This window comes from Mustelus asterias, chromosome 24 (genome assembly GCF_964213995.1).
Source record: "Mustelus asterias chromosome 24, sMusAst1.hap1.1, whole genome shotgun sequence".
Classification (NCBI taxonomy): Eukaryota; Metazoa; Chordata; class Chondrichthyes; order Carcharhiniformes; family Triakidae; genus Mustelus; species Mustelus asterias.
Window position 1 is genome coordinate 24081984 of NC_135824.1, and position 15394 is coordinate 24097377.

The window sequence follows — 15394 nt, forward strand, 5'->3', positions numbered from 1 at the left end:
TGGACTTTAACCTGGTGTTGTGAGGCTTCGTACTGTGCTTACCCTCGTCTAACGCCGGCATCTCCACATCATCTCCAGAGATGACAGGGCAGCGAACAGAGCAAGCAAGAAGCTGGGTTATTGTGAGTATTATGATCTCTCGAATGAGTTTTTCAAATGGTTTTCTTGTTACTGTTCTGATTGCTACAATCTAGAACGTAATCTAATTCATAAATTTAATGTGGGGGTGCTTTCTGGAGCTTTCTACAAAACCTTGTTCCACCACTAGAGGTCACTCCTTCAGCCAATATGCTCCCGATATCAGGATTTCCCACATCCCTCTCTTGCTGCTTTCGATGTTCTCTTTAGGAATGACTCCAACTCTTGGGTTGCTTTTTCCAGAGTTGCTTTTTCTACACAGACTCGTGGAGGTCTTGAATTTGCTTCACCCAAGGACATCTTCAAAACTGTGATCCTCAGATTTTTGTTCATTTAGGAAGGGATATGGAACTTGGACAGACAAATGGAGTTGAGGTGTGGGTCAGCCATGATCCAATGGAATAGTGGAGCAGGTCCAGAGCGCTAAATAGCTTCCTCCTCTTTCCACAGTCATGACCAGTTGCAAACACTTGACTGTCTTCACCTCCAACTCATTGGGCGAAATCTTCCGGCTCTTCATGCCAGCAGGGTCTTCTGGTCCTGCTAACAGCGCATCCCACCCAGGTTTGCCGGTGGCATGAGGTAGAATCAATGGGAAACCCCGTTGATAGCGGCGGAACCTGACGATCCCACAGCTGGACAATGGCGCGCTGCCTCCCGCTGCCAAGAAACATGCCACAGCTCCCAGAGAATCTTGCCCGTTATCTGTGTGACCATTCCTCCCCTCCAACAAAATACTTGAAGATATTTGATGAGAGCTGTGAAATTAAGTAATTTAGCTGGGTTACAAAATTGATTTTTTTTTAAAGCTTGCTTTGTAAATGAAAAGAAATTGGTAAGAGCAAAACCTGATCTGTTTGAAGTTCTGGATTTGCATAAACCACTTCATTAAGATTATTTTCATTTAAAACAACAAGCTTACTTTTTTAATTGAAGTAAATATTCTGGATTACCTCACAATGCTTAATCTCCTGGCACGGTCCCAATCGAAAACACCCAAGGATGCATTGGGTTAGGATGTTCCGGGATCTGTGTTTGAACACAATGCAAAACACCTTCATCTTATTGAAAGCTGTGTGCTTTTGCCTCTTGCCTTTTTGCGAAGTAACTTTCGACAACCCTGAACCCAGTCTGTAGTGAGTACAAGCCCAAGCTACATACAGAAACTCCCACCCCCCAATTTAGCTCCAAGCTATTCTACTTCATTGTTTCTCCATAACAACCAGATCACATGGGCCTGTCTCCAGGCAGAGGTCTACTATGATGACTATCCCTATTCAGACCAGCCTATTTCACTTTAGACTAAAGGGGAGATTTTAAAACGCAACTGTCTTGTAAAGTGAAACAAAAACAGAAAATATTGGAGAAACTCAGCAGGTCTAACAGGATCTGTGGAGAGAGAATAGAGCTAATGTTTCGAGTCTGGATGGTCATCCAGTCCCAAAATGTTAATTCTATTCTCTCTCCACGGAGTTTCTCCAGCATGTTCTGTTTTTTTTTGTTTCAGATTCCAGCATTTGCATATTTTGCCTTTGTCTTGTAAAGTCCCACATTTGTGACACTGCATACGAAAAAGATAATCTCTTCTCCCTTTCCTTCTCACCTCCCACCATCACCTCCAAGGTCTATTCATTTCAACATCCAGCAAGTAACACACATCCGGTTGGAAAGGTCTGGTGTAAGTGTGGGACTGGCATTTTCGGCACCCAATAACTAATTAACCATTGCTATTTTTTCTTTGCCCAATTTGGAACTTAAAAGGTGAGATGCAGCAAGAGGATTTACGGCCAAATTGAAAGGTGAAGGGGGCATAAAAGAAGATTAACCTACAATTTAAAAATAAAATCTTTCTCTTCCCTCCCCAAGTGAAGCATCAGCTCAAACAAGGTCCTCATCAACTGGGATGGCCTTTGGGTCCTCCTGATGCATTCTTGGAAAACCATTAAGTCAAAAATTATGGGAAGACTTTTATGATCCGGTGCGATGGTCATTTGAGGAATAAATAGTGGCTACGATGCTGGGGATAACTCCCCTTCGGTTCAAGATAGTGCATTGGGATCTTTTGTGTCCATTTGAGAGGACAGATGGGGTCCTTATATAACATGTCAGCTCAAACACTGCGCCTCTGACGATGCAACACTCCCTTGGTACTGCACTGGAGTGCCGGCCTAAATTTTTGTGCTCCCGTCTTGAAACCAAGGGAGGATTTTCTGTGCCCCCGTGGCGTATTTAAAGTTTATTTATTAGTGTCACAAGTAGGCTTACATTAACACTGCAATGAAGTTACTATGAAAATCCCCTAATCGCCACACTCCGGTGCCTGTTCGAGTACACCGAGGGAGAATTTAGCATGGCCAATGCACCTAACCAGCACGTCCTTCGGACTGTGGGAGGAAACTGAAGCACCTGGAGGAAACCCACGCAGACGCGGGGAGAACGTGCAGACTCCGCATAGATAGTGACTCGAGCTGGGAATCAAACCTGGGCCCCTGGCCCTGTGAGGCAGCAGTGCTAACCATGGTGCCGTGAGTTAAGAGAAGCTAATACCTGAGGAACTTTACGCATCAACCTCCCCAATGTCATATTATTGGCCTCTAGATGTTGCACTTGGAATAATGAACCATTTTTAGCCGGGATCGCGCGCACCATTTTCTTTGATCTAATTTCCCTTCCACAAAATCTTTATTGTTGAAATTTGGAATAAATATTGGATCAGAGTTCCAAAGTGTTTTTTTTTTTACACGCACACCAACGTTTAGTTTATGGATTCATTCATTCGTTTTGCTGACTGGTTTAATGTCAGCTTCCACCAGCACCATTTTTAAAAGCTCGGAAATGTTTGCTAGTACTCGTGGCGATGAAATTACTTCAAAACCTGTCACTCACCTTTTAATTCTCCATCGCGACACTCGAGGCAGCCACGCCTTCACTTCAGGAAGTTCCCAAGCAAATGCAAACACTGACACGTAAGCTAAAATGCTGTGTGCTTTGCAGGTGGAGCTGTTTAAGCGCTGCCACAGGCTGATCCCAGCTACTTTTAACCTGAATCTCTAGAGACTGGCGCAGGTAAGGATGGGTTTGAGTTGTTGGATGTAGGGTTACTGAGTGCTCTGGGCTGCTTGTATTTTGTGCTCCCTTTATGATTCACCACCAGCTCGCTGACTCTGCCAAACTAGCTGCTCAATCTCCCTGAAAGCATTTGAAATATTGCTATCGACTCCATCCGCTCTCCACTTCACCAGCGCTTGGAAGTTTTCAAGGATTTTAACTCCTCGAGCACCAGTATATGGTTTGCAGATTTTTTTTTTCAGCACAGAATGGTGACAGGATTCGAACGTGTTAATGTTAGCTGGATTGTGACACAAAATGTATTGTTTCTGTACATTTTATCCGTGATTATTTTAGTCGCTCGCCTCCCGACAGCTCGCTGTGAAGTAGTTGACTGCACAAATTGTACTCGCGGCATTTCGAACAAGTTGACATGTCACTCCAAGCAGTGGGAAAGGAAAATGTGGCAATGGCCTTCACCACTCTGGTTTGGGTAAATGTTGTGGCCAAGCTGATTAATGTGGTCTCATTTGTTTGAAGGCCTGAATGTTCCGGCATTCGGAAAGTGAGATCATTACGGAGATCAGTTTAAGCACAACTGCTCAGTGCCACATTCCAGGTTTGCTCTCCAGATAGAAGCAGCATTTCCTGTTTGAATTTGTTCAGACTTGCTCAAAGGCGTGTGTTTTTCATGGATTTTTTTTTACAGAAATATTTTCTGTACCTCGTGAGTTACTCACGGAAAACGGTTCCACAAACACAAGTAGCCATTTCCTACATTCTCCTAACTTGCTTTTTAAAACATTTCCTTTGTGGGCTGTGAGCATTGCCGGTAAGACCAATCTCTATCGCCCTCAAGAAGATGGTAGTGAGTCTCTGGTGTTAAGCTGCTGCAGCCCAGGTGGTCTAGGTACACTCATAGTGCTGTTAGGGAAGGATTCCATCAGCAACAGTAAAGGAATGCCGATTTATATTTCCCGGTCGAGTGGTGGTGTTCGCGTGCATTTGCTGCTCTTACATGCTTCTAGGTTTCAAAGTTTATTTATTAGTGTCACGAGTAGGCTTACATTAACACTGCAATGAAGTTACTGTGAAAATCCCCCAGTCGCCACACTCCGGCCCCTGTTTGGGTACACTGAGGGAGAATTTAGCACGGCCGATGCACCTAACCAGCACGTCTTTCAGACTGTGGGAGGAAACCGGAGCACCCGGAGGAAACCCACGCAGACACGGGGAGATTGTGCAGACTCCACACACGGTGACCCAAGGCTGGAATTGAACCTGGGTCCCTGGCGCTGTAAGGCAGCAGTGCTAACCACTGCGCCGCCGTGCCATGATGGAGGTCATAGGGCTTGGTCGTCAAAAAAGCCTTGGTGTGTTTCTGCACTGCCTCTTGTAAATGGTACATGCATGGGCCATTGGTGGTAGAGGGAGTGAATGTTTAAGGTAGTGGGTGAGGCACCAATGAAGTAAACTGCATTATTTGGAGGTGTCAAGTTTCTTGAGCATGGTTGGAGCTGTACTCATCCGTGAGATGTGGTAAATGTTCCTTCAAATTCAAGACTTATGCCTTATGTGTGTTGGAAATCGGGAGTTGAGTTACTTGGTGCAGTATGCGCATGCTCTGACCAGCTCTTGTAACCATGATTTGATTTATTATTGTCACGTGTATTAACGTACAGTAAAAAGTATTGTTTCTTGCGCGCTCTACAACAAAACATACCATTCATAGAGAAGGAAAGGAGAGAGTACAGAATGTAATGTTACAGTCATAGCTAAGGTGTAGAGAAAGATCAACTTGATGCGAGGTAAGTCCATTCAAAAGTCTGACAGCAGCAGGGACGAAGCTGTTCTTGAGTTGGTTGGTACGTGACCTCAGACTTTTGTTTCTTTTTCCCGACGGAAGAAGGTGGAAGAGAGAATGTCCGGGGTGCGTGGGGTCATTAATTATGCTGGCTGCTTTGCCGAGGCAGCGGGAAGTGTAGACAGAGTCAATGGATGGGAGGCGAGTTTGCACTATATCTATACGCCTGGTCTAGCTCAGTTTCTGGTCAATTATAAGGTCCAAGATGTTGACGGGGCGGATTCCGTGATGGTAATGCCATTGAATGTCAAAGCGAGGTGGTTAGATTCTTGTTGCGGGTGGTCACTGTCTGGCACTTTTGAGGCATGAATGTTACTTGCCCACTTAGTCTGAATGTTGTTCAGTCTTATTGCATACAGGCATGGGACAGCTAACAGTATCTGAGGAGGTGTGAATGACACTGAACACTGTGTGATCATCAGTGAATATCTTGACTTGACCTTATGGTGAGGGGATGGTCAATGAAGCAGCTCTTTGAGCCTCAGACTCAGTCCTTAGGAACACTGCAGTGATGTCCTGGGGCTGAGCTGATTGGCTTTTTATGGACGGGACATGCTTATTTAACAGTTTAGATGACAAATGTTATCTTCTGTTATTGGTGGCTGCGATGAATGCTCACAAAAATGACTTCAGCTGATAACTGAGGGGTGGGTGTGGGTATTGGTAATTTCTGCTGGCAGACCTTGTCTGATTGGGGGCTTGGACTGGAGTGGGGTGGGGGTTTGGAAGTATTTGTACTATAGAGTCGCACCATTCATATAAAGGGGGCAGAGACAAACATGCTACCCACTGGCCTACTCTACCTATTGGCTGGTGCCCATGATGTCCAACCCAGGATATCCGTCTAGCTGGATCTATCAAGAGAATTGTTGACGAAATGGGTGCTTCCAAGGCTCAAGGCAAAGCTCAGGAGCAGCTTAGGTGAATTACATAGATGTATTTAAGGAGACACTAAATAAACAAATGAGGGAGAAAGACGACATAGAATCCCTACAGTACAGAAGTGGCCATTCAGCCCATCGAACCCCCATCCCTGTAACACCACATCTTTCCCATGGCTAATCTCATCTAACCTAAGGGGCAATTTAGCATGGCCAATCCACCTAACCTGCAGGCCTTTGGAGTGTGGGAGGAAACCGGAGTACCTGGAGGAAACCCACGCAGACACAGGGAGAATGTGCAAGCTCCACGCAGACAGTCACCCAAGCCGGGAATTGAACCTGGATCCCTGGCGCTGTGAGGCAGCAGTGCTAACCAGTGTGCCACCCCATGTAAGGATATGTGAATGGAAGTAAGAAAAGGCTTGTTTGAGGCACAGAGCAGTTGGGCCAAATGCCCTGTTACTCTGCTCCCAAGTTCACGTAATAATCTCTGATATGGGGAGTTTCTGATTTTTGTTCATGAAGCCCTAGCCTTAGGAGTAGACTTTCCGATGTTTGCTTTCTATTCTCTGCACAATTTGAGGCAATGCAACATTTGTCACCGTGGGCCTCTCGTCCATGCTAACCTCACCTGGACACACCTTGAGTAGGAGAATTTGAATCCTTTGGAGCAACTCCCACTTTGGCATTTCTCGTTGAACTTGCTGACTAGGCCTGCCAGATTCCTGAGTTGGAGGTTCCGGAGACTTGGTCTAATCCTCTGGGAATATTGGAACTTCTGTCGTGAGTTATCGGGGGCTGTTCTGAAAGTCCGATCGTAGATAGTCACCTGGAATTGTCTGCAGATCTTAAAATACCCAAATCTGAACCATTTTGTTCTTGGAAATTATTTTGAGACTTTTGCGAACTCATTCCTACATCCAGATATTGCTTAAAATATGATTTATTGTTTGGGGCTTGAAAGGATTTTCTTATTCTATGCTACTGGTAATCTAACAATGTCTACCCACATTGGATGTTTTCACCCTTATTATACATTGTATATGTCCCCATTTTCTAAATTGTCTGCACAAAATATGCATTACAAATGCATACTGACCATTCCTTGATCATATGAACTAGATTCTCCCACATAGCTCAAAATGACTCATGGTCTGATTTGAAAAACTTGTTATGAACAAAGAAGGATTGTTAGTGCAATCTTACACCAGGTAATAGGATTATTCAAGGATTAGAATAAATGCCAGGTTGTTTTCAGAATCTAGTACAACGGATCATTTGATGGATGGCACGGTGGCGCAGTGGTTAGCACTGCTACCTCACAGCACGTGGGATCCGGGTTCGATTCCCGGCTTGGGTCACTGTCTGTGTGGAGTTGCACATTCTCCCCGTATCTGTGTGGGTTTCCTTCCACAGTCCGAAAGACATGCTGGTTAGGTGCATTGGTCATGCTAAATTCTCCCTCAGTGTACCCGAACAGGCGCCGGAGTGTGGCGACTAGAGGATTTTCACAGTAACTTCATTGCAGTGTTAACATAAGCCTACTTGTGACGCTAACAAATAAACTTTAAACTTTGTTTCCTCGCTAGAAGTGCCCTTTTTATACATCTGAAGCAAACCTGTCTTGGAATTTGGTTTGATCATGTGACTGCAAACAATCTAAATCTTGGATTTTCAGAAGGTCTTGGGGCTAGGGTAGGCCAGTGAACAACTTTAAACCAATTTGTTGAATGTTTTGTTGCTCCTGTACCTGCCTGCCCCAGTCTGGTGCAGTGAGCTGCTAACATTGGATCACTATGAATGGATTCAGCTCAGCAGAAGAACATGAAGATGGGTTGGTTCCTCCACAGAAGTTGCTCTCTGACGCTGTCAGTTGCCGAACTTTGTGCTTGTCAACCTGTTCGATGTTGGCGCTGCCTTGAAGCCCCGCAGTTTAGTAGAAACTCCAATGTAAACTGATCGTAACCTGGTTCCTCCAAGCTGTGCCTTGACTACACAAAAAAGTCTAGGACATTGCAAACTTACTTTCATGCCCGCAAATATTGTAGAACCTTATGGGGTGTATGGGATGGGACTCTGACATTAAAGTTAAATGGGATTGTTTAAGGATCAGAATAAATGCCACGCAGGTTGTTTTCAGAATCAAGTAGATAGTCGGTACGGTGGCACAGTGGTTAGCACTGCTGCCTCACAGCGCCAGGGACCTGGGTTCGATTCCGGCCTCGGGTCACTGTCTGTGTGGAGTTTGCATGTTCTCGTGTCTGTGTGGGTTTCCTCCGGGTGCTCTGGTTTCCTCCCACAGTCCAAAAGACGTGCTGGTTAGGTGCATTGGCCATGCTAAATTCTCCCTCAGTGCAGCTGGAGTTTGGCGACCAGGGGATTTTCACAGTAACTTCATTGCAATGTGAATGTAAGCGTACTTGTGACACTAATTAATTTATTTGTCACAAGTAGGCTTACATTAACACTGCGATAAAGTTACTGTGAAAATCCCCTAGTTGCCACACTCTGGTGCCTGTTCGGGTACACTGAGGGAGAATTTAGCATGGCCAATGCACCTAACCAGTATGTCTGGAAACCAGAGCACCCGGAGGAAATCCACGCAGACATGGGGAGAACATGCAGACAGTGACCCAAGCTGGGAATCGAACCCGGGTCTCAGGCGCTGTGAGGCAGCAGTGCTAACTACTGTGCAGTTATCAATTGAAGAAATTGGCAGCAAGAATTAACGGACTGATTTTTGGAATGATAAAGAGGCTTTCTATGCAATAAAGAGCCTGTCTTTGAGGCTTAGTAAAATTCAGGCACATACCAAAAGGGTATATAGCAGTATACACAAAGTTGGTTCACAGTCGGACAGAAAACCAATAAAATGATTAAAGGCAAAGATGCTGCGGATGCTGGAATCTGAACCAAAAAACAGAAAATGCTGGAAAATCTCAGCAGGTCTGACCGCCTCTGTGGAGAGAGAATAGAGCCAACGTTTCGAATCTGCATGATCCTTAGTCAGAGCCCAATAAATTGGTGACGCTTGGAGTGTGAAAGATTGGGAGTGGATACACCGAGGCCATCTGAGTTAACTGTCTGTTGAGTACAGGTAGAAAATGGGTGGCTGGGTTTTGGATGTTTGAGCAATGTGCAATAGAAGCTTCAATGCTCGAAGCAAAAAGGTGTATCACCTTAGTAGACCATCTTTCCCAATCTGAATGATTCAAGGCCTCCACTTAGCAATGAAGAAATTGTAGGCAATTTTGGTTTCTTTTCTAGAGGATAAATGAAACACTATCTCCTCCCCAGAAAATGTTCTGGTGAAATCCTAACTTAAAACAATTACGAGACACATACCACAGATGTAAGGATGGAATGTAACGCCGCTCTGATAAACACGGTGAACAATATAATAACTCTCTTTCCCCTGACAAATGACAACCAGCAAACTGGGTTAGCCATAGAATCATAACAGCACAAGTGATGGCCATTGACCTAAGGAGTCCATTCCGGAAGCCGTTACACAAGTGCCTCACAACTGTACGGTTATGCTGAGAAACCCACTCTAATGGATGTTCCCAGATATCTTCAGGAAATTGGATAAATTCTCGATCCATTGTGTAAACCTGGTAAAAGTGAAATCCAAATTAAAAACTGAAAAGGCTGGGGGCAAACTTGGCCAGTTTCTACAGGCCATGTTGACACTTCATCACAAGCGCCCACAAGTTATGGAGGCATGATCAAATTGGAACTGAGATCAAACCTACTCCCCACCCTTGCTAGGGTATAACATAACATTGATTCACATAATCAGAGGTGTTGCCTCGGATCGCTGGTCAATGACTCACTCGTGGTGGAAAGTCTTCAGTAAATATTTGAATAGGGAGGAGGTCTATTAGCAAGCATTGCAGCAAGGGAGCCTTGAGATCATCGCACTTTTCAAATTATTTTCAGAATTGAAGGTTTTGCATCATTTTCTTCTGGAGTACTGACACTCAGTAAATGAAATTGTGAGATTTAACAAGGATGTGTAAGTTTATTTATTAGTGTCACAAGTAGGCTTGCATTAACACTGTGGGGAGGCGATGACTTAGTGGTATTATCCCTAGACTATTAATCCAGAAACTCAACTAATGTTCTGGGGATCTGGGTTCGAATCCTTCCATGGCAGATAGTGGAATTTGAATTCAATAAAAAATATCTGAAATTAAGAATCTACTGATGACCATGAAATCATTGTCGATTGTTGGAAAAACCCATCTCGTTCACTAGTAGCCTTTAGGGAAGGAAATCTGCCATCCTTACCTGGTCTGATCTACATGTGACTCCTGAGCCACAGCAATGTGGTTGATTCTGCCACCAGTTCTGGTCCAATACAATCTCTTTCGCTTCAGTCCACGTGGTGTCCCACTCCTTGAAGGTTTTCCTTAAATGTATTTTGCCAGGTGGTCTTAGGCTGGGCCTGTTGTCTTTTCCCATCTTGTGGTATCCATTCTGCTGCCACTCTGGTAGGATGTATGTTCCGGAGGTGAAATGTGTGCCCAGCCATTCTGCCATCTCTCTGCCACGATATCCTGGAGGTGCTTCTATCCAGTTCTCTGCAGGATTTTAGTGATGATGTCTCCATCTGATGCCCAGAATCTTATGCAGGCAACACTGGGTGAAAGGTGTCCAACTCCTGTGACACATTTGCTGTTATCTTCCAAGCCTCGCTGGCATAGATTGCAGCTGGTACTATTATAGGTTTGTAGATTCACAGCTTCATGCCCGTGTTGGTGTTGGATGTTCAGACCGTGTGGAGCCTTGGAAGACCGATGCTGCTTTGTTGATTCTTGTATGGACATCGATCTCTATATCACTCTCTCTGGAGATGATCTGAAGTGGAAGAAGTTGAGGACTTAATTTATAAGCAAGTACTTGGGTTCCTCTGGTCCTGTGCAAGCCAGTGGGCAGCGCGACTCTGCCGAGGTAGGGAAATGGTTGGCATTCTCTTCTGTTGTCCAATGGTGATGGGAAGGACGTTGCTGCATCCCAGCCACCCCTGTCTTGTTCTTTTCACAAGTACAGTGCGAAGGAAAATTGGTGAGATTGCAGCAAAGAACAAAGGTTGGATGCCAGGAGCCAATAAATGGCAATGGGATGATGGTATAAAGCCGAAGTGGGCGGTAATGGATAAGGAAAGATGTCTCCAGAGAAAACGTAGGGCATTTGCTGCTTTCTGGCTTTAACGTTGAAGACGTGAAATTAAATAGAGCCTTTTGTGTCCCAAAGCGCTTGTAAACCAATTAAGTACTTTTAGAAGTGTGGTCGCTGTTGGACTGTGAAATGCAGCGGCTAATTTGCCCACAGTAAATGCCACAAACAGCAATATGATAACGATTGGATAATCTATTCTTGTGTTAATTTGAGGGATAAATATTGGTCAGGCCACTGGGGAGAATTTCCCCCACTCTTCTTTGAAATGGTGCCACACTGCGGTTTATTCATGGGAAGCCAGACCTGGGCCCCGTTTAACATCTCGTCCCAAACAAGTGGCACCTCCACCAGTGCAGCACTCCCAACAGTATTGCACTGTAATGTTCGTGTGAATCCACAACCTTCTGTCTGATAGGCAAGAGCGCTACCGACTGAGCCAAAGCTGATGCCTGATCCTCATCCAGACTCCCATTTCTCTTGGGTAGAATCTCTACAGTGCAGAAGGAGGCCAATTGGCCCATCGAGTCTGCACCAACCCTCCAACAGGGCATCTTACCCAGGCCCCATCCCTGTAACTCCACGTATTTACCCCGCTAATCCCCTTAACCTACATACCTTGGGACACTAAGGGGCAATTTAGCATGACCAATCCGTCTAACCCGCATCCGTTTAGACTGTGGGAGGCACCCGGAGGAAACCCATGTAGACAGTTGCCCGAGGCTGGAACCAAACCCAGGTCCCTGGCAGTGTTACCGTGTGTTGGTGTTCCTCCTCAAACCATTTACACCTTTTGGCTTTACCTTTATGTTTTTCTGGCTGGAATGTAACCACTGTTCATGCCGGTGGAAGTTTTCCATCGCACGGTTGTAAACGGAGATTTGGCTGAGTGCCAGATTCTCCGACCTCGCTGCAGCGGGAACGTGGCGTGAACGATCGGTAAGAATGTGTCCTCTGATTATTTCATCATTCCCTGGAAGTCTATTCTCTGTGACTAGTCATTTCAATTCATTGAGATTCGTCCCTGTTCCCGATGACAGATTATGTTTGACCACTGATTCCCTGTAATTTGAAGCATATTGTATTCCTCCCAGTTGTTTTTAACACTTGGCCTTGTGCCCCTTTGGATCAGCTGATACTTACTGCAGCTCGAATGCTGGTCTATTGAAATTGTACAGAAGTTGGTTTGACTCTGGCAGCTGGCTCTAGACTCTCGGATCTCGTGTCTTCTATCAATGCCTTGGGATATTCTGCTTGTCTGTTGAAATGTTTCCAGGCAGCCGCAGACTGAAGCCCACGCGAGGATTGATGCAATATCCCATTCACTGAAAGATTATCTGCTGCAGGGATGTTGAGGTTTGGTCTTTGAATCCTGTCACTGGGCTGGAAAATCCCTCTGTAGCTGGCGACTGTGCTGGGAATCAGACAGAAATTGGAAGCATTCCAAGAAGGAAGCACCAAGCAAATGGGTTGGTGTGGAATGTGTGGAGGCTTTGAACTTGTGTACAAGCCGGAAATCCTCTCGAACCTCGAATTGAGTTCCACAACTCGGATACTGTGAACAGTTTTGGTCCCCTTTTCTGAGGGAAGATATTCTGGTATTGGAGGCAGTCCAGAGAAGGTTAATCCAGGGTGTGGAGAAGCAACCTTATTGAAACTTTTAGGATTATCAGGGGGTTTGACAGGGTAGATGCTGAGAGGTTGTGGTGAGAGTGTGTTGGACCTGAGGGCATCATCTCAGAGTTAGGGGTTGTCCATTTAAGATAGAAATGAAGAGAAATTTCTTCTCTCGGAGGGTGGTGAATCTGTGGAATTCTTTACCACAGAGTACTGTGGAGGCTGGATCATTAAGTACATTCGAGGCTGAGATGGAAAGCTTTAATCAGTAAGGAAATCCTGGGTTATGAGGATAAGGTGGGAAAGTGGAGTTGACGATTATCACACCCGATCAGTCATGATCTCATTGATCCTGTCACTGAATGGCGGGACAAACTAGATGGGTCGAATGGCCTATTTCCATATCTACATCTTGCGGTCACTTGTTCTGGCAAAGCACAAATGTACAAGAGGGAGCAGCATTAGCAGAACTCATTGGTTAACCTGTTGGATAGAATGCTTCATCCTACCTGAAAAGAGGTGTTTATTGTTCTTTATCATGAGAGAAATTGAACATAAAAGTAAGGATGATGCTATGCAGGGCATTGGTGAGACCACATCTCGAATTGTGTGTGTGTCGTTTTGGTCTCCTTGTTTACGGAAGGATGTGTTTGGGGCGGTTCAGAGGAGGTTTACTGGATTGATACCTGGAATGAGTGGGTTGTCTTATGAGGAAAGGTTGGATGGACCGGGCCTGTTTGCACTGGACTTTAGATGAGTGAGAGGTGACCTGACTGCAGTTTACAAGGTCCTTAATGGCCTTGACAAGTTGGACATGGAAATGATGTTTCCTTTCCATCCTGGGAACAAGTCTGGTGAACCTTCGCTGCACTCCCTCTACGGTAATAATATCCTCCCTAAGGTAAGAGGACAAATTGCACATGAGTCTTCAAGAATCTAGGCAATTAAAGCAAGACTTTGCTACTCCTGTACTCAAATCCTCTTGCGATGGAGGCTCACATGTGATTAAGGAAGGATGTAAATGTGATTGAGGTGGTTCAGAGAAAATTTACTAAATTGATAGCTGGAATTAATGTGTTAGCCTTCCTAATTCCTTGCTACATCTGCATAGAATCAGACAGTGCAGAAGAGGCCCTTTGGCCCATCGAGTCTGCACGGACAAGCGAGAATTACCTGATCTCCCACCTGATCTGGTTTACCAGCACTAGGCCCGCAGCCTTGAATGTTATGATGTGCCAACTGCTCATCCAGGTACTTTTTAAAGGATGTGAGGCAACCCGCCTCCACCACCCTCCCAGGCAACGCATTCCAGACCGTCACCACCCTCTGGGTAAAAAAGTGTTTCCTCGCATTCCCCCCCCCCCCCTCCCCAAACCTCCTGCCCCTCACCTTGAACCTGTGTCCCCCTCGTGACTGGCCCTTCAACTAAGGGGGAAACAGCTGCTCCTTATCCACTCTGTCAATGTCTCTCATAATCTTGTACACCTCCATCAGGTCACCCCCCCCCCCCCCTCAGCGCATGTTAGCTTTCAGTGACTCGTTGGTGAGGATGACCAGCTCCACGTGGGCCGGGCAGGTTGGGAAGAGAGAGCAAGCCCTCCTGTTCCTGGGTCAGAGCTCGGAGTAAAACCACTTTCTTCCTCCATTGCAGGTCAGCATCCAGCTTTCACCATGTCTGATGGAGACTACGATTACCTCATCAAATTTCTAGCACTCGGTGACTCCGGAGTAGGTAAAACCAGCTTCCTCTATCAATACACAGATGCCAAATTCAACTCCAAGTTCATCACAACAGTTGGTATCGACTTCAGAGAAAAAAGAGTGGTAAGTCAGAAACCGGCACTGTTTTTGCTTGATATTTCTAACTCCCATTTAAAAAAAAAAGAACTACCCTTTTAGCACCTTCAGGCAATATGGGCCTTTGTGAGCTTTGATTTTTTTTTTCCTCTGGATCCTTTTTATTCCATTTTGAGCCTATACCTGTTACTCAGTCTTTAGGTCCCTGTTCAGTACATGCTAATTATTCATTTAATTATCCTCTGGCTTTGAGCTAAATTTTATTTAAATAAAAACATGCACTACTATGATGCTAAGTGACAACTCCTTAATTCTGCATCATAATTACTGGTTTCTAGTTTTTTTTTCTTTCCCTGAAGGGATCGCCGCGTGGTTGGTTCAGTTACCTTTCCAAAGTGGCCATTCCTGTATGAGCTTCTGCAGAGTGTTTGCCCATTTCCAGCATGGCCGCGGAGGCATTACTGCCGGTCACAAGTTCTGTTCTCAGCCGGCGTGCTGTTCCAGCAGTGGTCTCTGCGCAAGGCAGCTGGCAGACTTGCTTCATCCCTCGATTAGAGCATCTGCTCGAGATGCCTCAGTCCATATAGAACCGTAGAATCCCTATAGTGCAGAAGGAGGCTATTCGGCCCATTGAGTCTGCATCGATTCTCCGAACGAGTATCTTACTCAGGCCCATCCCACGACCCTATCACTCTAACCCCGCGCATTTTTAAAGTTTATTCATTAGTGTCACAAGTAGGCTCACATTCACACCGCAATGAAATTACTGTGAAAACCCCCTAGTCGCCACCATCCCGTGCCTGTTTGGATACGCTGAGGGAGAATTTAACATGGCCAATGCACCTAGCCAGCACGATTTTTGGACTGT

General features: G+C 45.4%; 1 protein-coding gene across 6 annotated transcripts in view; it reads left to right on the forward strand.

Annotated features, from left to right (window-relative positions):
- Window positions 1–15394, forward strand: part of rab27a (RAB27A, member RAS oncogene family) — a 130524-nt gene that overhangs the window by 66061 nt on the left and 49069 nt on the right. For 5 of the 6 annotated variants that reach the window (XM_078241461.1, XM_078241466.1, XM_078241464.1 and 2 more), the window contains one exon: window positions 14381–14553. In XM_078241461.1, coding sequence (XP_078097587.1) covers window positions 14401–14553 — 153 coding nt within the window. In that variant the 5' untranslated portion in view covers window positions 14381–14400. Of the gene's footprint in view, window positions 1–3066; window positions 3205–14380; window positions 14554–15394 lie in introns of those variants that run through there. The other variant, XM_078241462.1, reaches the window with a different exon arrangement.